Below are 27,817 nucleotides of genomic sequence, written 5' to 3' on the forward strand. Positions count from 1 at the left end.
GTTTTTTTTTATTTTTACAAAATTTGTCAAAAGATAAACACATAAATTAACATTCAAATTCATTGAGTTATTGTTTGTTTTATTTTTACATCATAGATAATAACTTGTGGCTTAAACAGAAAATAACAACAAGACTTTTTTATCCATGACTTAAAATCTTCATCTTTGTGAGAGAAAATGGTCAGATTTTATAGATTTAAAATATTTCCTGCGCACTTATTTCCTTTTTTTAACAAAAATTGCAACATTAACATTAAGCTTTTTGACACAAACACATGCTTGCAGAAACAAATTTTTATAATTGGTCATGAAAGTAGATTTTACTCGGTTCATGTGGAATACATAAAAATAAATATCAACAATGTTTCACATCCCTTGGTGGTACTCGCTGGCGTTTTCAATTTGAGATTAGCATACCGACGCCGGCGGCCCCTGCCCGGCTGCTTTTGCTGCTTTTGTGATTTGAAATGGAAATATCCATCCCCGCGCCCAAGCAGCAATCAGGCTTATTAAAAGATATCGATTTGCCGGAGGCGCCACAGGAGAGCAGAGGTGCTCACTTTTATTGCCGGACGGAGGACGACACAAAAAACAATGCGCGCATTTCGTATGCATCGATGTTTTTCAGATAAGCGCGCGGCGAGTGTGTGTGGCTCTTTATGGTCTCTCTGCGGAGAGGGCTGGCGAGAAGAGCGAAGGCCCAAAGGCGGTCCGACACATTCCGAGGACACGCCGGTGCCGTGCTGTTCAATTTCTGCTTATAAAAGCAACGCGCCTGCTTGTGGTATATTATATGGCTGTTTTAACTGCGAGAGACAAAAATCTCTGAATTTTTATGGGAACAAATTCATGAAAATTTATAAATGCTGCTCCGTCTCTCGTTGTTGTCTTCCCTAATTTTAATGTGCTATTTATTATTTACCCCGGCCGAAAAAATGTATTCAAATTGCTGTGAAATTTTCCGAGTGCGGAGCTGCTGATTTTTATCTTCTCGAGCATAGAGGCTGCGATCGAGTTTAATGAGTCGCGGCTCCTATTAGCGTTGCTGCTGAAAAATCTGCTGCCGCATTTTATTAAATTTCCCCCTTGTTCACTTTTTGATTGAGCGTTCCAATAGCGTTCCGGGAGAGAGAGGCCAATTGATTGACTGCCGCTGGAAAAATGAAAAGCCGCACTGCTCTCCTCGGATATTTAACACTAATTAGCGGCAACAAGAGAGGCAGCTCCGCCGATCAACGAGACATTTTTATTCGCTCGTCAAAGAATCGCGGGTTTGAAGCATCGTCATTATTGGCAAAGTATTAAATGAGGGGGCTGCGCGCAGGTATTTATTTATTGGCCTTTTTTATTCAGTGCTCCGGCCGCGTCCGCCGCAGCAGGAAAGAAACTGTACTGCGCGCTGTTATGGCATATCGTATCGATTCTGCAGATCTGCGACTGATATTGCTTATACAATGAATATTTCAAGAGAGCGGACCGCAATTTAGGAGTCCACCTGGTTTTTATGGTCCCTCCTCCTCGCCGTCCCCCGCAGGTCAAATTGTTGCCATTTCAGTATTGGATTTCCATTTCGCTATTTACGCACGGCCAATTTGCTCGGAGAGAGGGCGATCCCCTCTATATATGCTCTCAACTTTTATCTACTCTCGCACGATCGAGGGTTATTTGCGAAAAAATCAAACTCGTTGCAAGTGAATTTGGCATCAATTTGTATTTATTGGATGAGAATCGGTTAAGAGCTAAATTTTAACAATCCACTGCTGGTGTTCGTTGTCGTCCACGCACAAAGGATTAGAGGACCGTACTTTCCGGTACTTTGTGAAGCGCGGGATTAGGGAGATCCGCAGCGTTTCTCGTTTTTTACATTTCATAAATACACAAAACTGCGTCTTCGTTTATTTATTAGATACATAACCATGCATAATTTTGTATAAATATCTTATTTTCTCTGGGCGTTGGCATAGTTAAATAAATTAAAACATGATATTTATATATAAAGACCACGAATATTATGTGTTAGTGTGAGATGTTTACAATGACAACAATATATATTTTAATTTCTATTCGTAAAAAAGAAACAACCGTGCAGTCTCGTTTTGAAGAAACTGACAACGAGGAATATTTTATTCTTAACGTGATTCACTCGCTTTCACGTTCGGTCTAGTTTGCTCGATGAGGTCCCTCTATCTCGAAATATACGTAAAATATTGCTCTGCGCGTCGAGCGGCTATTAAAACAATCATTTCGTTACAATATCGTACGTATTTGCGAAAGGAGGCGAGAATCATGAGATTTTATTTTCTGATGTCATACACAGAATGATTTTCTGCTTGTGGCTAAAACGCGCAGACGCGTAATTCTTATTATTCTTTATTATTACCGTTTTTGCACGCCCTGCGCTGCCTGCCAGCTTGCACGACGAGTGGTTCGTTGTTTTTGTCATTTCAACTTTGGTGTCGGTTGACTGTGAAAACAGAATATCTAATATATACGTACAAGAGTAATGACGAAGTCGTGAAGCCCCCAGGGAGTTTTTGAGCGTAGGTCGAATATGCGCTTGCTACACTTTTTACAGTACACTTATGTCGGAGGTATTGCTATACGAGAGATGATGAGCTAGAGACTTGACACACCTACAGATCAACATCGAGAGCAGCGACAACTATGTGTTGGGCTTGTCGGTGACTAGGTGAAAAATTATATATACATATTATCCAGATCCATATACCTCTAAGTTGTTACACGTTCATCTTGCATGCACTGGGATCCTAAATCGAGTCAGTCAGGGCGTTTTTCCGTTCAGTCCATGGGGGCGAGTTGATTACATTTTTAAAATAACTTTATTTAGCGGTGTGTAATGAAGATGAGGATATGGTTGAACGATCGCCTTTTCAACAGTAAAATTTGTACTTAAATTTCTATCCCAAACCTTAGCAACAGTTATGCAACCTGCGTGACTCGTGAATTTGGATCCCAAAAGTGCTTTTAAAAACGTTGACTAGTTAACACGTGAATTAATGATTCAAAATGTTGAAAAACCACTTAGATCCGAAAATTTCAACGATGGTCTGATTCGAGAAACTTCGACAAGCCCAACTGTTGCAGAATCGAAATGCCTGTGTACATTTGTACGCGATGAGCGTGTGGAAACAAGTGTTCAGTGAGCAGCGTGGAGGCATCTGTTCGCACACGCGTCGCAGTCGTCGAGGGGTTTGACGTCGACGCCGTGGTCACTAGCGTTGTCGTGCTGGTCGAACGCCAGGGGTGAATGGGGCGGCGACAGGTCGGAGAGTAGGAGCAGTCTGTCCGAGGTGGACAGCAGCTTGCGGTGCAGGTTGAGGTTGGCGCTGTGCCGGTCGCGGCTGCGCTTGGAGGGGAAGGCGGCGTTGCAGCCGTCGACGCTGCACCGGTGCATGAGCTTGAGGTGAACGTCCTGAAAGTGCGACTTGGCGCCGAAGTGGTTGTCAAAGTGCTGGCCACACGCCGAGCAGCGGATCGCTTCGTCCTCAAAATCGTCGCCTGCGTCAGAGCCTGGGGCCGGGGGCGGCTGGGGGCCCAGTCCCAGGCCTACGCGAAAGGGCGGCTCGAGGGTTTCGAGGCGACGCAGGGCGTCTTCCGACGACAGCGACGAGTCGTCACTCGACGGAGCGGCGATGCGCGTCGGATGCTGGTTCTTGCGTTTGCGCTGCTTGGCCGGCGCCTCGACGCTGTCGCTGTCCCCGAGGCCCGCTTCCTCCGAGGACATGGAACCACCTGAGGAGAACTCGAGTCTGCTGGGACCGACCGACATGGGAGGCGGCGGGAAGGCGAGTCCCAGGAGCGGTGGCGGCGGCAGCAGGAGGTGGTGCCCGCCGGCCGAGCGTCCGTCGTGCGGCGAGATCTTGCGTCGCAGGTGCGGCGAGTGCAGCTTGGGGTTGGGGTTGGCGCTGTGCCGGTTGCGGCTGCGGCGCGAGCTGAACATCATGTTGCAGCCGTCGACCGTGCACTTGTGCATCTCGCGCAGGTGCACCGCCGAGAAGTGGATCTTGAGCGCGCCCTTATCACAGAACGTCTTCAGACACACGCTGCACTGCACCCGCTTCTTGCCCGTCGCCGGGTTGACCAGCGTCGCGCCCAGGGGGCTCCACTGACGCTTCACCGGCCTGACGACGTTGTTCGACGTGCTCCTCGACTCCCTGATCACGTCACGGCTGAGGTTGAGGGCCGAGTTCTCGTCGTCTGATCCGATGTCGCTGTCGGAGCGCGTCGACGCCATCACGCTCGGCTCTGTTCTCGTGCGTTCGGGCGTCTTTTCCTTGCGAAAGTCGAGCGGCTGCATGCTTTGCAGTCTGTTGAGCGGAGAGATGCTGAGCGGGCTCGGCGCCGAGCTGGCCGGCGACGCCGTCGGCGTGGGTGGCGCCGACGGTGGAGGGGCTTTCAGGAACGCGAGTGGGTCCCTGGCCGGCTTCTTTGACAGCGGCGGCGTCTGCGAGATGAAGCGCTTGATGTCCGACGCGTGCGGTCGGAAGGCCGGGGGTGGAAGGGGGTGTGGCGAGTCCAACGCGAGCAGCTGCTGCGTTATTGCCCTGGTCTCGCCGAAACGCAGAAACTGCTGCAGGACGAGCGGCTCCTCCTCACGGCTACACATGTGCCAACGCTCCAAAACTCCGCCTTGCGAGTCCTGCAACAAATCCAAGACGCTCGCGTTAAATAATGCTGCGACTGATTTAAATTTCAAATGAAAACAAACGCAACAAGAAAAAAATGTGTTCTGGAACGCTAGCCAGCGTAAATATTTTGATGGCGAATGCACGGGCCCGCGGCTCGCCATCTGACTGACAACACAATGGACATTAGCAATTCAAATGGTGCGTCTGACCAAACGACGACCGAGAACCAATAATTATGGCCGCGCAACGGATCTCTGCGTGCACCTTGAGCCGATGCACGGTGCGTGGGAGCCGGCCTGACGGCCACCTATATGCTCAGCAAGGTGGACAGGCGGCTGAAAATTAAGCAAACACATCAGGTAATTGGATTTGCCGGAAATATAGTATCGTGAAACTTCAACAATTGACAAAAAGGACCACCGAAATTGTCAATCGCGTCCACCGACAAAAAGAATATAAAAGAAACTCGTTAACTTGCCGTCAAAGGAGCAGTTCCGTAAAATTAAAAATAAAGTACAGGGCTCTGTTAATAACGACATTAAATTCTCAAGTGCACGGCGGTGACTGCGAGAGCGAAATAATTGGACCCTTACGTTGCAAATTTCCGAGAATAAGTCGTTGATTTGAATTTATGTGCGTCGTTATCGAAAGCGATCAAATGCGCGACTGAGTGTGGCTCGTTTCAAGAGCTGGCGTAAAGTAATAATAATGCTCGAGTGCTGCGCTGGCAGCGGCATGGACGGTTGAACGTTGAGCGGGCAAACGGGGTCGCTTGGAAGAGGAGTCTTTTTGTTGTCACTTCGCTTTGTCGAAAAGAAAAATATCAAATCGAATTATTCTCCGATTCAATTAACTACGCACAATTGGCATATGCGATTCACTCATGGCTTGACAATACCACCCTGCAGCATGGACAGTGGCGCGCGGGTAGCAGTCAACTGACGGATGAGCCGATGTTCATGGAAGTGATGAAAGACGGGATATTTTATACGTGATCGAGTCCAAAAGCGCGTGTTGGTTTATTGCGCTATCCGTATCTAGAGCTTTATTCTTGCTCTGTTTGCGTACTGGAACCGGACGCAGGGCATCTGCTAGTTATTTACGAATGATGGCACTGTTATACATTTTCTGGGTACGTGCCCTTGTCAACACTCACAAGGACACTCTTATAAGACAACAATTTTGGTTGGTGGTAAATTCGTTGATTTTAAATAACATTTCACAATTTTTTTTTAATATATTCTGGTGTTTTTTATAATTGAGATTATTTGAAGTACCCATAAATCTGCAAATTGTTTTAAAATCAAAGCATCGAAGTTGAAGTCAATTTCCGATATATCATAATGATCTTTAATTTAGTAGACGATTTTTTACGATATGAATCAATCTGTGTCATAAAAAATGTAATAAATTTACAAATCAACTCAAACTTTAAATTTTTATTTTTTATTTTTATTTCTTGATGAAGGAAGAAGCACGCGAGGTTGTCACAATTGTCAGGAGAATTGAATGCTTCCTCGGTGTGTGGCGAGTTGTTTATTTTTCCGTATATCTATACAGAAAAGGTACTACAATAATATTTTCGGCAACATGCCACCTGTCCCGTCTGGAGGATAAACATTATTATAAATGATTTTTTTTTCATTATTTTGTGCCATACTTGTTTGTAAGTACTCAGATGGTGATGAAGTAACTTCAATTGCTGAATGCAAATAAATAAATAAATAGTAATCTAATCCTCAGCTCCCAGACGGGACAGGAAGTTCATGAATTAGGGCTACAACCAATAGCTGAAACTAGTAGAGCAGGACCTTCTGTAGAAATATGGAAAAATAAACAGCTCACTATTCACACCGAGGAAGCTGACAATTATATTTATTAATATTTTGGTCGAATTGAAAAAAATTTAGGATCGGCTTCTAGATTATGTGCGGATTTTTCTCTACGAATGAAGGGTCTTATAGTTATTGTGGCGCCTTCTCGCCACTACTGTCCTACTACTTTGCATTTAACCTGTATCGCCAGGTGGCAGTACAAAGGTGTGCGACAATCAATGCACCCTTATTGCACCTTATCCCCCACTGCACCTTAAGCCTTGCACGACAGCAGTCGCAACACAATATTCTCTCTCCAGCTAGGATGAGATTAGGTGCGAGAAAATTCCATAAAGAATATTTCTTATTAGACCCGCACTACGGGGTTAGTGTCATAGTTGTTTATATTCGAATGTTATGTTTTTATTGTTATAATCGTTTATAGTATTTGTGATTTTGATTATTAATGTAATTTCACAGTCTTGATCTTGATTACTGATACCTCAACCACGAGACATGAATAAAAGACGAATAGTTTGCACTGCGAAAAGACGCACTTCTGTCACGGCTCCACGTACCCACATTATAATCCCTATAACCTAAAGACAACATTTTTATTTTTTCAGAATTTGAAAAATGACTTACTAATGGAGTTTTCTTGTCATTTTTACCCAACTTAAAAAAGAACAACTCTTATTGAAATCGAGTTTGAATTGTTCGGTCATTTTTTCAAAGCTCTTTGGATTGAAAAATTTCAACCACTATAAACTTGAAAATAGGTTTTAAGCATTTTTTGTTCAAATCAGATGATCCTGCGTGGTGTTTTTGCAGTGAATGAGGAACAGATGGAAAATTGTTTTTACTGCTATAAATGTCAAAACGTGAGTATTTCTATTGCAAAAGAAGTCAGCGAATCTATTGTTAACCTTCTCAAAAGGTCAAGCAGGAGATTTGAGCCATAAAGGGAATATATTGCCTCTTTGTTTTCTTATATCAGTCACTTTCCTTTTTATAACAGCACACTTAACGTCACTCTTCGCCATAGCAATTAATAGACTCATAGATCAGCGGGCCATTGAGCAAAATTTAAAGCGCTGCTGTCAAATGAAAACGCAACAGCAGCCGCGGCACGGCGTCCGTTTGCAATTTGCAAATTCCTCAATGCCGACAGGCGAAATTAATTGCGTTGCGGCCGCGTTATTGAAAAACGCACAGCCAATCCTGCAAATTGAATCCAGCCCCTGCGTGCAGGGTCAATTTGCTGATGAATTGACCGAGCGCGAGTTATTCGCGATCATATTCATGGGGATTTTTCCATCCCGCCGGATAATTCGAGAGGGAGCACGCCCGATTTGGTGAAGAGCAGTCGCTAATTAAATGCCACGAGTGCCCGCCGGATTGATCACGTTTATACAGGCCGGCCAGTCACGAGAGATTAGTCCGCGCAGCGTTTATCCCCCGCTGGCTCTGAAATTAAACCCCTGCATGACGCAACCCCGCACGGCATGCGGAGGGCGACACTTGGTTCATCCACTGGCCGCAGGACAAAGTGGCACTTTAACAGGTGTCCATTCAACGCATTGCTACAAACAATAACAACACACAGAGTAATAGTTTGTGTATATTATGCGGCATCTGTGCGAGCGCTGTTATTATTGCATGGGCGCGACGTGTTGAATTAATTCGCCGGCCCACGCGTGCATTCGCGCGCTTATAGCTGCCGCGAGCTCGTGGTGTAATATAAATTAATCTCGCCTCATCGCACCGGTCACAACATTTATAATCGCACGCGGGCGCACATTATTGTGCACGTTGGCGAAATGAAAGGATCTGATCGGATATTTACAGGCAGACAGCGGCTCGATTTATTGACTGCCTTGTTTAGGGATGCCGTACCGTTTTATGTCAACCATTCAGTTAATTGGGTTTCATTAAAGCCTCGGTACTTTGTAAAGAAATCCTCACAATTATTGATTCGAGACTAGTCCAGATATTAATTGGTAACATATTATATTATTTATGTATTTATTTAAACTATTTAAATTCTCGTAACTTTGTGACAGTGAATTGTTTAGTTGAATTAGTGGTGACTTGGCAAAAAAGTAATTTGCGTAAAAATTTCTTTTACAAAGAAGCGCTGATTCACGATCCAGTTGTGAGAAAAAATGTAGTCGGGAATTATTTTAAATCCTTGATATCAAAATCACGAACAACTTCGTTATTAATCTATCATATAACAAACAAAAATTAATTAAATATTTTACACAGCTATGATTTTGCCAACTCGCCATTAATTCAAATAAACATTTCACTGTAACATATTTAATAACATAACAGGCTTTTTAATAATTTGCTATTTCTATTTTATGCTCTGTTGCTTTTACATCCACGTTTATTATAAAGGGACAAATATACTATACTGCTATTTATGTAACTGTTATGACTCTTAATTGCGCAAAATGATGAGAATTATTTATTAATTAAAGTTACAAAATTTTTAGTGCCATTAGAATATATTTAATCTAGATTATTGGTTTAATAAATAAAATATAGTATTTGAAATATTAAATTAAATATAAATGATAAATATTTTTAATTTATTTTGTAACGAGTTAAAAAATAACTTATTAATTAACAGACAAACTAATATAAGTATTTTGTTTTAAACTATTAAAGTTAACATATAATATCTAACTTCCAGTAGGAGCTTATAGAGGTTTAGGTTGTGCATAGCAATTTATGCATTTAGGTATGCGTGCGTTCAGAAACGCCGGCATTTTAAATGTAATTGTATGTCACGCGTTTCAGGCATCGGCTGAAATAGTATAAAAACCACTTAAGCGGGCAATTTGGCACGATTAAAAGAGCGGCCGCCCACTCTATTATTATCGTCATCAGACAGCAGCGCGTTTTCGAGAGTTGGCTCGCTTGGTGCCTGCTCATGCTCACTCAGAGTCGAGCAGACGAATCGTTTTTCCTACACCTATTTCGCTGGCAAAAGGGGTAATAAATAGCACCGCGTGTGCACTGCACTATTATGAAATATCATATAAATATATACGCACACGGCACAAAATGTGAGTGTGTGCTTATATTAAACAACAATAAAGAAGGCAGGATCCTTCGCGCATTATCCACGGCGAATTAGGCGAGCCGTGCGTGAGGGCCTGCGTGTCATGTGTGCTTCTCCAAATCCAAAAGCGTGCACTTGTGTGTGCCGGCGCTATACAGCTACAACCCGAAATGTACATTTATAAGCACACATGCCACGGGCTAAATAAGCTACTAAAACGGCTGACACTAGGGTATGTAATTTTGATTTAATAACCGAGAGCATTTCATTTGACTCTTGTGGTCTCCACAAAATTGTTAGATGTTTAATAAAGAGTACTGTGACAAATCTGTCAAAATGAAATTTTGATAGCTTGCCTTGAATTATTGCGATTAAATTACCTCGACAAATATCTGTGAAATATCTCAAACAGAGTAAATTCGATGCTATACACTCTGGGCGCAGTCCTCTTAGTTGGCTGAGGGAGGGTGCAGTGCACCATGTGCACAATTTTTCGACTCGCGGGCGAGGGGGTTGTTTGCCGGCGCTCATGATTAATAGGGCTAATCAATCAATTACGGCCCTGATAATGGCCTGCACGATGACCGTCGCGCCGTACATGTATATGACTAACTGGCGGCACACACACATCCATAATGGAATAGGCTGCCTCCGCTGCCGCTGCTGCTGCTGTTGGCCGGCGTGATAAATGCCTGCTGAGCACGTGGGGGCATACGCCCAAACATACCCCCGACGGAACGAAAGGCGCGCTGACATCGGCTACACCACGAAATTTACGCCACCATTTATTTTGTGCTGCTGGCCGGTGAAACGCGGTGGTTCGTGTAAACAAAAGATCCCAATCAAAGCGACGGGACGCACCGCGAACGCCACGCCGGGCCCGACTCGCCTGCTTGCTGAGCACCAAGAGCACCGAAAAAGAAGCAGCCCGAGATAAATAATTTTTTCGATTCCTCCCCGACTGCGTGCAGACGACTTCTGTGAGCCGGCACTTGCGCCTGTTATTTAAATTTAATGACCTCGTTGATGGCTCCAGACCCATACTTCAAGAGTGGACCTGTTTTTCGAAAGTAAACAAACAAAATTTGAATATGTATAGTATAGCATAACCTTACCCAATGCTCTACTCATGAGGGGAGTTGGAAATAAATATGCTGTTTTTTGTCCCAGTTTTTAATAAAAATTAAAAATCCATTCTATAGTTTCTGGGAAATTAAAACACGTATGAGAGAGTTCAAATAATTTTTATTTAAGTTGGTTTTAAGAGGATTGATACTCCAAAATTATGGAAAATCTTTGTTGCCTATATAAGAGCTCGTCCCTTAGGATTCAGTTGAAGCCAAAATAGTCCCAAGTAGCCCTGTAAATTTTTCAGAGAAGTGTATACAAGGTTGGCATGCTATTAAAATGGGGAGGAACGTCTCCTTACTTGAAATCCTATTTTATTTCACAACAAATAGTTTCCCTAAAAGATTTCATAGTACGCTAATAAACAGATCTCGACGAGAGGAATCGAAAGTTGCCAAGAAAATGTGGTCAAGCGCTATAACTTTTGAAGAAAATTTGAAAAATAAAATTTTACTGTAGAGCAAGCTCCTTTTTTGATTATTAAAACTTATAGAACAAATTGTCTGTCGATAAACTACTTATTGCATCTAAAAATTCCATTAATTTGCAACTGTCGCCTGTATCGACCCACTTTAACGAATTTAACATGCTTCATAAATCAGAAAGCTCTAGTCACACGAATGAATTTTAAAGATGAGGGCTATGAAATAAAGTTCGCAAAACTGGTTTTAAGAAAAAAAAACACCAGAGCAAGGTTGACAAAATAACATCTGACAACAGTGTTTCAAAGAGTTAACATTGTGTGTCCTGCTGGAGAGAATCAGAGAAAAAATCGCCTCCCTCGTCAAATTAGCAAATTTATGGCCGAGCGTTATAAATACTTCAAACGAGAGAGGCAAGAAGAGGCTGGCTGCTGGCATCGCATGTGTTGAAAAAATGTTCCCAGGCATAAACGTGCGTAATAGCAATTCAAGCAAATACCATGGCAAAGAAGTGAAAATAAAGCTGCCTTTTTATGGCCCCCTCGTTGTGTGAATGTCTTGTGTGGTTGGGCAGCAAATTTTCCCTTGTGTCAACGGCAGTGACACTCGAGAGAAGAAAAATATAGGAACACAAAACGCTCTTCGATAAATCACGAAAATGAGAATTATATGAAGAACCCTTGCGGAAGGAACAACAACGCACCTCGCACCTTGTGCTTTGTCAACCTCCCCTTGAAGTCAGGGTCAAAGATATATATATATATAACCATTGGAATGCCGCTACGCTCTTTAATAGCAGCTCTGCAGGAGAGCTGGTGACACTTTTATGGCCAGGTGGAAAGTTATTCCAATCCTTTTCTACTGAGAAAAATACCCTTTTCGTACACACAATGTCACCAGCGTCTTCTAAAGGGGTTCCATAGAAATTTACACCTATAAAACGTGAAGGTGCGTGGTATGTTAAACAAATAGGGACAAATTGGACCCTTAATTTTAGTTTTCCAAGGTTTCCCAGGTCATGTATGCATACAAATTTTTAAATAGCTCCTCCTTTGTAAAAATTTACAAGGTTCCCTATTTTGTTAAAAACTAGCTTATTTTCTACATAATTGTTTTTTAAGGCAAACAGAAAGAAAAACCTCATTGCATTTTATATGTGATATTTGAATTTATTTCTTGTAGCAGCTAGTTTTAAAACGGTATTTTCTACATTTGCAGACCACACAAAAACAAAATTCGCGTCAACGCACAACCGGTCGATTATCAAAATGTGCCAATCTCATCCGCCAATAAATTTGAGACAATCACAACTGAAAGTACCCTATAATTAAATTAAGAAAACAGGCGATAAAGAAAAAGCAGCGCGAGTGGCCGGCGGCAAGCCTTTTACTGCAGCTGCCACCTGTATATATACGCGAAATTTGTCAATTTTTTTTTGTTGGCCGCTGCACAAAGCACACCTTATATCGCCCTCTCGTCGTATAATTTATAATTTCCCTGGTAATACGCCCGGCCGCTGTGTCCTAAAAAGCTCCTGGAGGTAAATTTAGCTGAAAGAATTATGAATCGACTCTTTTGTATGGTAATAAACGCGGCGCGATGTGCTTTTAAACAAACTTTCGGGAAAAAAACCGGCGGTGGCGAAAGGGGTGCTGGAAATTGAGAGATATTCCGCAGGTTGAACGGCGAAAAAGTGAGCGACGCGCGCGCGGGGGATGAAAATTCAGCAGTCAGTCTGAGCCGGCTGAAATCCCGTAGGGGTTATTTTGTAACCCTTGCCTGCCTGTGCACGCTCTCTCTCTCTCGGTAGCAGCTCATTAAAATTGATAACAATGACTAACATCAGTCTCTCTCTTATTCGCTGCATGAGCTCAAAACCTCCGCTATGTATATGTACGTCAGGCATATATTACTCCACCGCCGTTGTCCATTGATTTTTCCGCTCGCTCCGCGCAGTAATCTCATGTAGGCAAACAATGCGAAGACAAATAATAAGCAGTCGAGTCTGCTTCATTTAAATAAAAATGGAGTGCGCCGCTGCTTTTTCGGCTTGCATAATGATCTCTTTCGAGTTTATTCTCCCATACGCGTTTGAAAATATTCGCCGACATTTTTGCATGTAAGATAATAAGAACACCTTCTGTAGCGTTACTTTGTCGCTGTTTATGCTACAATGGCCCCCGCTGGTGCGCACGCGGTGAATAAATTTTCGGCTTTTTGTTAGCAGCTCGTTTAAGTGCTTTAGGCCTTCGTAATTAGTTGCATAAAAATTCAATTAATGAGAACGTGTTCGTGCTTGTGAATAGCATTGTTTTCATTTTGGCATTGTGTCACAAATTGGATAATTTAAATAAAATTAACAAAATTAAGACCTATTAAAAAGAGCCAAAGCATCTCTTGATTTTGAGCTGCTTTGAGGAGATTAAATCAACAAACACTGACAAACAAGTTATGGTTCAATTTCCCAAGTTAAAAAAAATTAAATTCCTCGCTGTAGAAGTGTCAAATTTGAGTTTCTCAGGGTCAGAAACCGATAAAACGACGCCTAGATTCAAAGTTTTAGGGTTACGTCACTTACGTCAGGATCGAGCCCTGAAGGTCGAACCTGATTTTTACTGAGATCAATCTAGGTTTCCTAAGTGTGCCAAGTGTTTTGAACCAGGGTTCGCAATAGCCCGCATTTTTCCCGAAAAAACCCAGTGCATCGCAAATAAACTTTTTCCAGGTTTTTTTTGCAATGTTGCGCATTTTAAGCATTTTTCCGAAATGTAAAAATATATTGTATGGATATAAAAGTTTGTAGAGGTGCATTTTTTCCGTTTAATTCATAAGGGGGATTAGATAAATTAGCAATTATGATTATATCAACAGACGTAATTCCAAAAACATTGAAAAAAGGTTTAAATAATGTAAAAATGAAAAAAATAAAAATAATCTCTTTCCCCAGAGACTTGCATGTTGAAGCGTGCTCCATAAATATTTCGGCCCGGAACCAACAGTTATATATGATCTCGAGAATATTTAATAATTTACCGGTAGGGATAAAATTGATTGAGGAAGAACAAATATTTCCAAAAGCTATAAAAATATAGTATGAAAATATCAATTTTATGACATGTCTGAATATTTTGCCTGTGATTTTGTAATATAATTAGAATTAGTATTTAAAAATAGGTTAGGATAACACTTGATGTATTTTAATAAGTCGCTAATGTAAATATTGACTTAAAACTCTAAATAAAAAACCTTGGTGTGCACAATTTTACGAACAACATTTTGATCTAGCAACTTTAGTTAGACCTATAAATTGCAACAATGGTGCACTTCAGGGGGTCTTTACAAATGTCTTTTGACAGCAAATTTTAAGTCAGAATTTTGCAAAAAAAGTCAAACAGTAGGATATTTAGCCTTGGTTCGATCAAAAATTAACAGATTCTCTAATATATAGACGGAAACCGATTTGTCATCAAATGTTTGAAGTTTGAAGTATAGGCGGGGAATCCCTGTCCAGGCTGGATATATTTAACAACTAACTTTTAATTTATTCGTTGTCGTCATGTAATTTCCTTTCCAACATTGTTCCGTTGCAAATTGCGTAAAGCATTGAAATATTTCATAATTAATATTCACGAAATTTTCTTGTGACGCTTACCTGTAGGATGTAGCCTCTGGAGTAGTCGTCGTGGCTCCAGCCGAATCCGTGCAACACCTGGAGCACTTCGTCGCGCTGCAGGACGGAGAAGACACGATCAAGTAGAATTTTGAGTCTGATAGGCAGCGCCTGGCACCCGTACAACACCAGGGAGGCGACGTCGAACGCCACCGACGCCTGCACCGGCTCGACGGCCGGCCCGAGGCCCAGTTTGTCCAGGGCTGCAACAGCAAGCATCGCATTTATTAATAGGGTCGCGTGACTGGCCTCAGTAAATAGCCGGGCGGGTGGCCGATGTGCTGCTGCTGCTGCTGCCTCGTCCCGTCCGTGTCCACACGTCTGATTTACAAGATAAGCCCCTGCATGATAATAGCCCTGGCTATCCACGTATAATATCGAGCACAGCTTTCCAGCTGCTCCCCCGGACTCGCCAAATGATTCACTCCGCTCGCCACGACTGCATCATGAAAAGAGTACCATTTGGCTTTTTAAAACAGTACCGTTGAACGTGAAATTTTGGAGCATAGAAAGATTCTAACGCAGTTAATGCTTTAGTTCAAATCTAAATTTCCAATAAACACACTATCCTAACAATTTTTTTTTAAATAGTGTGCATTAAATTGTTGAACGTTAAAGATATTTAAAATTTTATATATTTTAAAAACAACTCAATTAATTACCCAAATTTCCATATAAATATGATATATATAAAATTACACTAATTTATAATTTTTTATTATGACTTATAATTTTGTGCAATACAAAAATAAAATAAGTGTTAAACATGTTGTAATTTACACAATAATAATTGATATTTTTTAAATGCTCTTCTTCTTACAAGCATGATTAAAATAGTATTAAATCTATTTATTTTTCAGATCTCAGAATTAGTCATGTAAATTAACTTAGGGTAAGGTCATATATGATTAATATTTTCTACCGAATCTTTTAGGCGAGATGCTAATATTCATTTAAAAATATTTTAAGTCAGAGTTTCCTGAACTGTTTTGTCGATCAAATTAGGGCAAAGTTTACGCAAAAAAATTCTTCAAACCCCATCGACTCCTGAATAACAATTTGCTGCTTTGACAAATTCTTGCTCATATATATTAGACAGATTTCCTGTGCAGCGGCCAATTGTCACCAAATAAATATGTTCAAGCAGAATATATGAGGATCGTAAAATTATTTGTTTCAAGTAACTTTGAAGAAACAAAAACTCAACTAAAAATTGTGATGAAACCAAATTAACTTTTTCTGGACTTTTTACCAGGAGCTTAAAAAATAATTTCACAAAACTGCACATTGAATCCGTTGCGACGGTAATCGCGTGGTTGCTAGCGGCGATCACGTCGTCGTCAGTTGCGCGGTCCCTCGCGGCTTCAAAGGGGTGCTGCTGGTAAATTGGATTTGGCTGATTGGCTGGGGAGAAGGGGTTGGCCTAATCGAATCGTGCTGCGGTGACAAACCTGTTGAGTGACAATCGAGCGAGCGCGTTTGTCACTCGAGTGCCGCAGGCGCCTCCCCCTCGCACGCTCTTTGATATCAAAATTAGAAACCGCGCCTCCGGAGACGCATGCCGCCGAAAGAAAGAGAGGGTTATTCCGTGCCACCCACATCTTCCCTTTAATGTTTCAATTTCGTGGGAAAAGGGTGGAAATCGCACACGACACAACACACGAATTTGTTTTGTGTCAGCCTGTACAAGATGCAGTCAGGTGCGCCATGGTTATCACACACGAGTGTCTTGTAGAGTGAATTATCGTTCGAACTGATCTCAATCCCGTGTTTATACGAATAATTCCCCTCTCGGCGTCAGCTAAATGGGGCTTCGTTTTGTGTTTTCGATTGGTTGACACGCGATCTTTTGTTTCTAATGTGAATGTGACTATGCTTATCGCTCTGCCAGATCAGAGGGTTCAAATCTTGTTTTCTAGCTGTTAAGGGGCGAGGGTGATTGAAAACAACACGGACAAATTTTCTTGCAGAACAAGCTGCTATCTTGATGATAGCACTCAAGAATTGAATGAGTTTCTTATTAACAGAAATGTCTGAATAGGTCAAATAATGTTTACATTACCAACAGCTCCAGTTTCATTTATTTATATCACATTTTTTTTATTTAAATTAAATGCAGCAACCCTGGCAAATTTTTTGATGTGCTGGAAATCAATTTTGCTGAAGAAAGGAAACAAAGACATGTCACCTTTTGAAACCTTATTTTTTCACTTCTTCCGCTATTGGCTTAACCGATTTTGGTTTTCAGAACATCACAGGAAATCCTTTCACGTCAAGAATTAAATAGAGAATTGAATATACATATTATGGGTACGTGGAAGCCGAGAAGGCGCCACAATATATATAAACATGTAAAGGGAAAATTTTAAAAGTGGCAGTGCTATCTCTTAGCTTTGACCAAAATAGGGCTTACTCAAAAATGGGCAACTTGTGAAAAACGTTTTGTGGGATCGCAAATTACTTTTTTTAATATTACATGTATTACAAAATAACAATAACAATTTAGTACTATTATACTTTACTATACTATTTAATATAAATTACTTGCTAGATTAAAATATATTCTAAATTTAAAAAAAAATCATTATTTTAACGTTTTTTATTTTTTTATTTTAAATAATTATTTATAAGATTTAAACACAAGATAAACTATTGAAAATTATACATTAGCATACAGTTAATTGCTAATCTTAACTTTAAGAGTTTTAATTAATAAAATATAATCATTACACCAGTCTGTTGTATACAGCTGTAGTAATATTCATTGTAGGAACGTATTGTATACTGAACGTAGGATTTTATAATCTATAACAATTCAAGGTGTTTTAAAATTATATATACTTTTTATTGGCCTCGTTAAATTGAAGCTCGTTAGTAGGCAACTGAGTCTCTTAAGGTAATTTCAATATACTTGAAGTAACCACAATTTAATTTATTTCATTGTAAATTAATCCGTTTGTGAACTAATTTCTGACACTAATCACTTGCAAATCTGTAGTATAAAAATGTAACATAGAAAGGCAAAAATATGGATTTCCTGACAAACTGCAAATAAAAGGGCAAAGGAAGAAGAGGTAGTGAAGCTCTTACCGTGTGGCACCCATCCGTGTTTGCACGAGTCGCATTGTCTTAGCTGCAGTTTGCCGGGGACAAAACAGTCGCAGGGGCAGCCGGGCACGGTGCATCTGATAGCCTGCAACGGAGCAGAGACGCCGGATTAAGAGCATTCCACCCGCAATTAGCACCCCCGTGTGTTTGCTTACCGTGTTCAGGGGGCTGGCGTGGCCGTTGGAGAGGCGCGGCGGCGGCGGCCGCAGGAACCACGAGGCCACGGAGGCCCACTGAAACAAGCAGACGCCCGAGAGAGCGGGCATTTAAACAATGTGTTTCAGTCAGTTTAAAGAAAGGATTTTATCGTGCGCCGCGGCGGGCAGGTTGTTTGCTGTCGTGCTATATGGCTGCTGCATGCGCTAACCCTTTTCCCTTATGTGTGTGTGCGCGCGCGGGCGACGGCTCCTTTGGAGTTGCTTTTTGTTTTATTCCTTCGGCAAACACTCTCTCTTACAAAATGTGTGCTTAAGCCGCGAGGACAAAAAATTATTTGACAACTTGGTTGCTACTGTTCACTATGCGACGGGAGCGGTCTTGAAAGATGCGACTTTATTGCCGTTGGCCTTCGAGACGGAGCTTGGGAATAGTTTTTTTTTCTTTGGAGTCTGTTTTACTTCAAGAAAGATGCATAATGTAATATACTTTAATGAGCGAAGGAAATTTTTCCCTGTATAAGGAGAATCCTTGAACATAAATTTGTGAATCTCGACCACGTGACGCTATTATACTCAAACGACGCTTCCAGTATTAAAAAATATGTCAAAGATTGCTTGGGATTTTCCAACGTAGCATTTGATTTTAAATTGTTTTCATTGATTGGCTTTTTATTACTTTGAATATTTTCGATTACAAGAACACCTATAAACTTTAATTCAATTTAATTATTATATCTGCGGTTATTTAATTGAAAACTCTTCAATAACAAAGCTGTTTAAAATATTTCTTCGGCTCTTTTTTACAATGTCTGTAGCTTACAAATACCGAAGGGTTCTGATTGAATATCACTCCATTGGGTCAGCAGTATATACGAAGAATCCAAAGATTGAAGAGTTTGATCGTTTGTTTTTCAATAATATACGAGGCAGCATGGATCGCAAATTTTTGTTTGACTTGTAAAAACATTTTAAAAATGCTGACTAACCACACGCATGAATTTTTCTCTCACAGACATATATTAGATTACGCGCAACCGAAAGGGGAGCAGAACAATTTTTACTTCAACTCTCAGTCCTCTGCCGACCCCGAATGAAAATTTAATGGACTAATCTCGAAAATAAGGGTGCTCGTCATACGCAAGCAAAGCGGCATACCGAGTAAATAATCCGCCGGCATTCATTACAAGAGTTTCGACTTGAATTTCTCCGTGTGCGAACACGCATTTCCAAACGTCCAGTGGCGGCAAATTGGATTACTCTGGGAGAGGGGGTCAAGGGTTGGGAGCGAGCGCAGGGGTTAATTGAAAAGGGAACACACAAGCTGCAGTCATATTGTCACACAGCGCGCATATAAAACGACGTGAAAGCAGAACACGCGGGGGAATACGCGCATTTATATTGTAAGCCACGCAGCTAGAGACCGTGTGTGTGTGTGTGTGTGCACACAGACAGCAGACTCCGCCGCGCGAGTACATTATGTATGTGCTGCTCTGTATAATAATATCCATCGTCGACATGAAAATAGACGCGTCATAATTCTGGCAAGGGTTGCTCAAGTGGCCCTATATACACGTGCGTTTCGTATGCATGCAACGCTCGTCCTTCACTCTTTCGGTCTGAATATCTGCGCGCTCTCTCCACCAGAACGCTGAATGGCACTCAAGGACAATGAAAAGGTCACATCTTTAGGTGATTAAAAGGTAATTTCAGCCTAAGTTAACGGAGAACTGGCAGTCTTGTTTCTTCAAAGCGACTGAGTTTGAAGAAACATTCCCCGTTTGATAAATGTTTGCGTGCAAACAGTTACCCTTGAATGGATAATGTTATATAGCTCTATGTCACAAAGGATCGAACGTGGTTGATTCAAGGGCCACTCCTTTGCGCTCCACAAGAGTTTCTGACGTCTTGATCATGTGAGTGCTTTATATACTTACCCCTTGAATAAAAAAATCATTAATCGCGGTAAAAAGAAAATATTTAAGTTGCCTTGAATGTTATTTTCATGCAAGGCCTGAATGAGATTAAATATTAACAATTTATTTGTTGGTTGCAGGAATTTTCAGCCAAGAGAAAGCATAAAATTGAAATCGAATTTTTATAATTCTTAGTATTTGGAAGTATATTTTATGAGTTTGTTCATTCTCAGTTTGCATTCCTAATCGTGATTAAAAAATTACAAAAATGGGTTTAGCCCAGTAAATACAATTCTAGATTCGTAAAATGTCTTGAAAAAAATTATTTTATTGTATAAATGTACAGTTTTTATTCATGGTTTAACACCAATAATTCACCTGAGTGAAATCTTGAGTGCCGGCAGGAATTCATCTACTCTGAAGTGTGAATTCAATTAATTGCGGAAGATGCTGACTTAAGCATTGATTTTTTTTATTTTTAGATTTTTGAAAAATTTGAATCACTATGTCTATGATTCATAGCATGCAAAGTGTGGCATCTCTCTAAAAAGTCACAGAGCCACTTGGGTAGGCTAGAAAGCACGTGAGAGGCCATCGTGGTGTCTCTGCAGGGCTGCTGCTTAATGTAGTCTCGAGAGTGCATTAAGGCTTCATTGCTCGTTATGCATATTGACAGGAGACATTCGGCAGGCCTGCGGCTCAATTACAAGCCAAAAGACAGACAGCCGATGCAAATTGAATCAGCCGCGAGTGACATCGCGCTCAACAGGCTCGAGTGACAGCTCTCTCACTCACCCCAGCATCCAGGCGGCCGGAATATTGAGCAGACCGCACGCGGCATTAGCAGCAGCAGCAGCAGCGACGTTCGACCACTTGAGTCGTCCCTCGAAATACGCGCCGCCACTGATAAAAAATATATTCTGGGACTGGCTGGCTGGCTGCCGCCTTGCCTTTCTTTATCTCTTTTTAATGCCTTTCTGGAAACGCAGACCTGCCTCTCGAGATGGCTTTTGATGGGCGGGTGACATCTCCAGCACTTTTTTAGACGCGGGCCCATCAAAGAGCCAACGCACTCACGGCTCCGACGGGGCCAATTTGACGCCGCCGCGCGAGCCTGCGTTTTGTCCTCTCACTCTCTCTCAAAGGGTTGCTCTGACACGGAATGTGCGCCGCCTCGCTCCACAGATTATTCGACTGTGTGTTTGTGTGGCCGACTAAGTGCCTCAATTCTCCAGGGAATGCGCATTTTTCACGACGAGACGCGATAAAAAAATATATAGGAAGGCACGCCAATGATTAATAAATGAAGAGCATTATTATCGCACCACTTAAATTCAAATATTTGAAATATATCATGATCACATATATGTACATATATCCTATCTTGTCGCAAAATGGAGCCTATATAAATAATATATATTTTTTCAATGGAAGTTTCAAACTAAAATTAATGCAAAAATAAAAATTCATGCCAGCCTAATATGTTTATTTTATTATTTTATAGCAGCGTAATCTATATAAAGGCGTTGTGTCAAGCAAAGAAAAAACGCGCAGCAGCAGTTACAAACGTGTACATAGCACAATTGAGATTTAAATACAGCAATTTCGAGAGAGTATCAATGTGCGTTGATGAGGCAGCCGCCCTATTAGGCAGTGCGAAATGAGGTTGCGAGTAACAAAAAAGGAGATAATTGCAATCAAAAAAGTCTTTCATGCTCGCTGCCTCTCTTGAAGTGAGATAAACATCAAATAATAGCAGAAATTGCTCTTCATACTGCATGCAATCGATCCCTATTAGAAAGATCGTAAAAGATAAGTGTGCAGAGTGAGAAGGGCTCTATGCTGTTGCTGCATTTTAATTCCGAAGCACATAAAATAAAAATCCAGCAGCAAGTGATGAATAAATCACCATATGAAATCCAACAAGCAAGTCAATTGATTATGTTTTTTGTTCGCTGCTTAAAATTCAAATCATCTCGTATTAAATTGCCAGCAGCAGCAGCAGCAGCAGCAGTAAGCAACTCATTTGCATAAATTGGATGCAAACGTTTCAGGTTGCAACCGTGGGCATTGAAAATGAATCAAACCTACCAGTAGCGTTCCAGCCAACGCGTCTATTTCAATCAGTCTGTTGATTTAAGTTGAAGTATTTGCATGGAGTACTGCATTTAGCTTGTGCAAGGTTACATCGACCTATTTGAAATTTTCTCTGATATCACTATAAACATTGGATGGAGCCATTAATTGCTTCTTTTGGAGAATTATGGCCTTTCAATAAAAGGCCTTACCCATTTTTAATTGATCAGTTGAAATTATGGCAATCTTGTGTGCTTTTCTGTCTATTCATTGGCATCTATCAACATATAAAGGGATGGCAAAAGAATACTTAAATTTAAAAATATTCAATTAGCTTTAAAGCTACTTTAAATTTAGTGACTATTCTGACATGTATTTCAATCTTATAAAGTGCGCATTTTTAATTTTCGTTGATATGTTTGCTATTGGTTCAATTTTCTGGATTAATATATATTGTCTCTTAATTTTCCTGATTGGCCAGAGTACATTGAAACGAGCTAAATCCTCTTAACTTAAACCTTCATTTATTTCCAACAAGTTTCGGAGCCACAATAATTGCCATTTAGGTAGTATTATATTTTTTTAGATTTTCGAACATGGATAAAATCTCCTTTTAGTTTAACACAACATTTTTCTGTCTAAAATGCAAATTCTGTCAGGACTTGATCAGATGTTTGTCCCTGCTAAAGTAATGCTTTTGATTCTGAAAGTGGAGACGGCGACCCTCTCCTTGTCCACTTTTGAGTGCTGCTGCGTATACACGTGTTTAGTACATAACATATTCATTTTGCGTGTTCGGATTCGTTTTTGGCCGCGACCGCTTGGACAGATCGGAAAGCGATGGTGAAAACAAACAGCTGGCGAGTCTAATAAATAGGAAGGAGGGTCTGCAGTGTTCTGTTCTGTTCGTCCATTATTTCACGTGTGTGCGCGCGGATATAATAACACAGTGTGTGCACTCGCGCACTGATGTAGCATTAAATACGGTGGGTATTGACTGTGTGTTTCTGTTTGGACGCAGCCGCGACACCTGGCCGAGGTGCGTGACCAAATCAAGGAGATGCACGTTTTTATCTTTTCTTTCTGCTGCTGCTGCTTTATTATCTTTTGTGATTCGATGGGCAAATTGCGCGCTCAAGGCTCTGGCGCGCTCTCAAATGTCAAATTATCGCCGCAGCAGCCTCGCCGCCAAATTGCAGCCTGTTTTAAAGGCTGACCAAGCGAGTAGACCTTTTGTTCCTTGTTCTCCCGCACAATCTTTTGTGTTCGAGTTCGTTTGCGGCCTGGTAACGGGTCATTGTTTGTCTTTGGGTGGGTTCCACTTTGGGCCCCGCGAGCCACGCGCATTTCTCGTTTTCTTTGTGCGAGACGCGCACCTCGTGCACTGACACGGAGATATTTTAATTGGGGGATTTAATTTAGGCTTATTGCGTCGCTATCGTGTATTTCACAGAGGCCACAATGGCGCTCAACATTTGCTTCCAGCCTGTCTAGAGATAAAGAGGGTATTGCTCGGCACAAAAATTAAAAATAAATGTGGATAGAATGAGTTAATATAACGGTACTAAATGAAATGATTCCCAAATTAATTTGGTCTTATACAATAAAATTCACGAAAAACCTAAAGAAAATTAATTTCAAATTTTATTGTGACTTGAGACTTCAAGCGTTCAAGCTCTTGAATTGGTCGTGGACGGACGGCGATAACATATATATGTAAAAGAGACCGTGGAATAAACAATATTTAATAGATAATCACGGTAATTGGAATTAAAGTTGGTGGGGATTATTCATATTTTAAATTTAAAATTACAATTAATTCAATGCAGATAATTTAAGCTTAACTTAGATTTTCTTAAAATAATATACAGTAAAAAAATAATAACTCAACTAGTATAATTTTATGCATAAATAAGAAGTTTATATTATTGTGTAAAAATACACAAATAAATATATTTTACAAACAAAATTACTAATTTTTAAAATATTTAACTTATTTATAAAAAAAGAGTTAAGTTAATTTTATTTGATGTGGTTTGTACAGAACGAAAGTGTGTCACTGTGAACTACCGCGGAGAGAACAATCGATGCAAGGAAGTGCACAGACGATTCAATTTTTTCCACATTTCAAGCAAAGCAAAGAGCATATTGTTGTGTCGGCAGTGTAAATTATTTTCTCGTTCCGATGAATTGTGTCGAGGTGCGGATGAGGACAATTAAATCTTCTCCTTGGCGAATAGAGTGTAAAAGTAGGCTGTTGGGTGGCATCCAAGGAGGAAGGCTTGTTTGTTTGCGCGCGACCTGAGTGAGCACCACGAGAGCATGCAGCAAAAATTGGCATCCGCCGCCTCAGTCACGTCCATCCAGCATTCCAATTGGTACTTTATTTTCACTGGATGCCGGCTGTTGCAATAAACACGCCGAGATTTATCTATCAGACTGACTTCAAGTGAGTTCGGCGGCAATCCGGCCCGTGCAAAATATTTATTATATTTGAATGTGTGTTGCGCGGCCGCAAACACCGCGCGCGATTCGCCGAAATTGGCCTGATATTGCGTTGCATGTGTGTCGATCAGGATTTGATTCTCCGAAATTATCATCACAGATCACCGCTTGGCGACGCGTCTGATGCCGCAAGGAAATTGGAAACTGTGGTCACAGTAAAATTGAGGAACATTTGATCAATTTATTCAAAGCGTCAACCGTTGTTTTATTTATGTTAACAAAGGGTTTAAATGGTTGATTTTCGAGAATATTTCATGCACTGTTTTGATAAAAAATTAAAATATGATTGTCTATTTGAGATCTTTGAGTTTTTATTGTCGCCTTAAATAAATCGTTGTACATAATTTATTTTTACTTTTTAAGAACTAAATATTGTTTTTTTATCTTTGAATATATTTTTTATTGCAGATTGCAATATGATTCATCAGGCATTTAACATTCATAAATTGTCTCTTTAAATTAAGTCTGTGATATGATTGACGCATCGAAATGAAAATTTCAATCTCGCTCCAAAGTATACCTAGAGAGATCTAGCAGTTCTATTTTTCACGGCTTTCTATCGATCTAGAGTATCAAATTTGCATGGTTTGCGAGCAGGCATTGTCAAAAATGCCGGGTGAATTGTGATTAAAAGGACGCGCCTGCTGAATAATTGATTGACACAAATAGCGAGGGAGACAAGAGCGATGCTGTATACAATTCTGCTGAGCGCTGCGGGGCCCATAAAAGCAGCTCTGCGCGCGATTGCGTGTAAATAACGCCGAAATGCAAACTCGCAGCGCACGATTAAATAAAAAGCTCCACTTTTTTCTGGTGTGTGAGCCCTTTCAATGTCGTGCTGGCAGGCTAAAATCGGGGGAGAGCGCCAAAAATGTCACTGTTTTTGCGTGCGAGCATTCGGCGTTTTTGAAGGACTTTTGACATCAAGGGTTTGGCGAAATAAAATAGCTTAAAAGCTGGTTTCTTGATCAAAGAAATTACTAGCGTCGAGCGTCTTATTATAAAATTATTTCCGTGTTGAAAAACTGTTGATATAAATATGGTTATACAACAGCGATTTATTACCAAGATAAAAATTAATAGACAACATGTGAGTGAAAGCATTGCGATTGAATTATTAATGTAGGAGTGTGTCGATGAAGATATCATGCTGCTTAATAATCACTCCCGAGCAATTGTAATAACTTTAGCGATGTGTCAATAAAAAGTAAAATATCTGTGAAAGAAGCGAGAGAGCGAAAAGTTAGAACATAACCATTCACGCGCGTCGTAAAAAGACCACTATGCTAATAATAAAATAAGCTGTTTGCACACACTACGCAGGGTTCTGGCTCACAAATTCTTTGCACGTTTCTAGGAATTGGTCTATACTCACTGAAGCGGAAGACTATATGTGATTAAAATATAACGCGGCCTCTTAAAGTGCCCTGTTAAATTCGTTTGGTCCAAAATGATCGCAAGAAACGACGAAATTTTCACCTATTAATGCGAGACGCAGTGAAAAATGTTTAAAATATTTCAAGCGGCATCCGGATGTTTTATGGAGCCAAGCAAAAATATTAATATTATCACTGGATTATGAGCTCCAAGTTTTGTGTGCTCACCTTGGCCAGCAAACGTAAAATTAAGTCATGAAAAATTATGCTTTGGTTGCATTTTTAACGGCAAAATTCTGAACGGTTTACGTCTCAGCGTGTTAAAACGGAAATACATACTTAAATAAAATGTTAATCTCAACAATATTTCATGTTCATTCATTAGACAAATTAATATATATGCTAATATAGTTGAAAAGCTAAAATGTGAATATTAATTTTTAATAATGATAATATATACTTCGTTAGTTTAGAAAGAAAAGTAAAGAGGTCTTAATTTGAAATTTAAGTTATATATGTGCACACCAGTTCTCTCTCACACACATCCCTCTTGGTGTTCGCTTTAAAAGTTGTTGTTTAGATGGCTTAATGAAAATTGATTTTTTTGCAAAACTTCGCAATTAACGTCCTTACAAAATAGAAGCTTGAATTTCATACAAATTTTATTTAAAATTTCTTGACCCCTTCCAGATATTTTAATTTTATTTTGAATTTTGGTGCTAAGAGCCAGGAGAAGTTGAATAAAAAGAGAAATATTACCAAACAAAAAACTTTTCCAGCTCAACTTCGATTTGGTTTCATATTTGCATGTTGGGCCACCAATAACGATATAAAAAGTGACTCCCACACACACCCTATACATATTCGTTACAAAACTTTTCCGTGAACAGGCAATCCGTTTGCGAACAAGCGAGCGATCGGTCGGGGGTGTCACGCAGGCGGTGAGCAACCCCGGCAGTTGCCACAAAACGGGTATTAATTATAGCAGAGAGCAGACCGACGTGTATATATATAGAGCCATATATAGCGATCGATACTCAACGCCTAGCGATAGCAAGCAAACTGCTCACTACTCTCTAGACACAAAGAGAGGCACACACATGGACGCGAGCAGAAGAAGCACGAAGAAGAAGAAGAAAGAAGCAGTGAAAATATACTCACGTTGAGGGGAGCGAGTCGGAGCGGATGCATCGAGGGTGCTGCATTCGGCTGCACTGGCGGTGGCGGTGCCGTGTGTCTCCTGAGCGGCGGCGAGGTCGGGGGCGGTGCCGCCGGGTCATGCGCACCCCCCAGTGTCACCGCGACCCCATTGGCCGGCCGCTGGGCTCATGCGTGCGACACCTGGTGACAAACCACGCCCGCGTGTCACTGCCGCTGGACGTGACTCTTCCGGTGCACCCCGCCACTCCACTAGGCACTCACCGGTCGATAGATCCTCGGCCGGGCCTGCCGCCCTGCTGCTGCTCCTCCGCGCATCCAGCCGAGCGAGGTGCGCCGCCGGAAGTCGAGAGTGAACCCACCCTGCCACCCACCAGCGGCCCTTTGCCCCTGCTGCTCCCCCGTGTGAGGGGCGCGCGCGTAATTGATGCGATTTTCATCGACTCGGAGCTGCTTCAGCGCGGCTCTCTTTCCGCATCCCGTGCGTGGGTGCTGCGATGAATTTCGATGTGATTGCAAAGTTTGCCTCGCCGTCTTGCGCGGCTAATTGAAAGATGCTCGACTAACTCGCATCTCCGGCCACGGTTTGGATGGATAGTTTGGCACGAGCCAGCAGAGAAAAGCAGAGTGGAGATTCATTCGAGTTCATTGTACTGCTGGTTGCATAGCTTAAAGTCACCGCATTTGTTGAATCCAACTGATTCAGAGGAACTGAGAGGAGCGGTTTTCAATAATTCATTCATATTTTCGGCTAGCTACATGATTTG

General features: G+C 41.2%; 1 protein-coding gene across 1 annotated transcript; it reads right to left on the minus strand.

The window, feature by feature from the left end:
* Nucleotides 1-1,692: 1,692 nt before the first annotated feature.
* Nucleotides 1,693-27,787, minus strand: LOC135935224 (zinc finger protein basonuclin-2-like). Its single transcript, XM_065477382.1, is given in 6 exon segments — nt 1,693-4,660; nt 14,739-14,959; nt 17,847-17,949; nt 18,020-18,097; nt 27,054-27,136; nt 27,139-27,787. Coding segments are annotated over 6 exon segments (2,022 nt in total). The 5' UTR covers nt 27,173-27,787; the 3' UTR covers nt 1,693-3,157.
* Between the last annotated feature and the right edge of the window lie 30 nt (nt 27,788-27,817).

Source organism: Cloeon dipterum, chromosome 2, assembly GCF_949628265.1.
Source record: "Cloeon dipterum chromosome 2, ieCloDipt1.1, whole genome shotgun sequence".
NCBI lineage: Eukaryota > Metazoa > Arthropoda > Insecta > Ephemeroptera > Baetidae > Cloeon > Cloeon dipterum.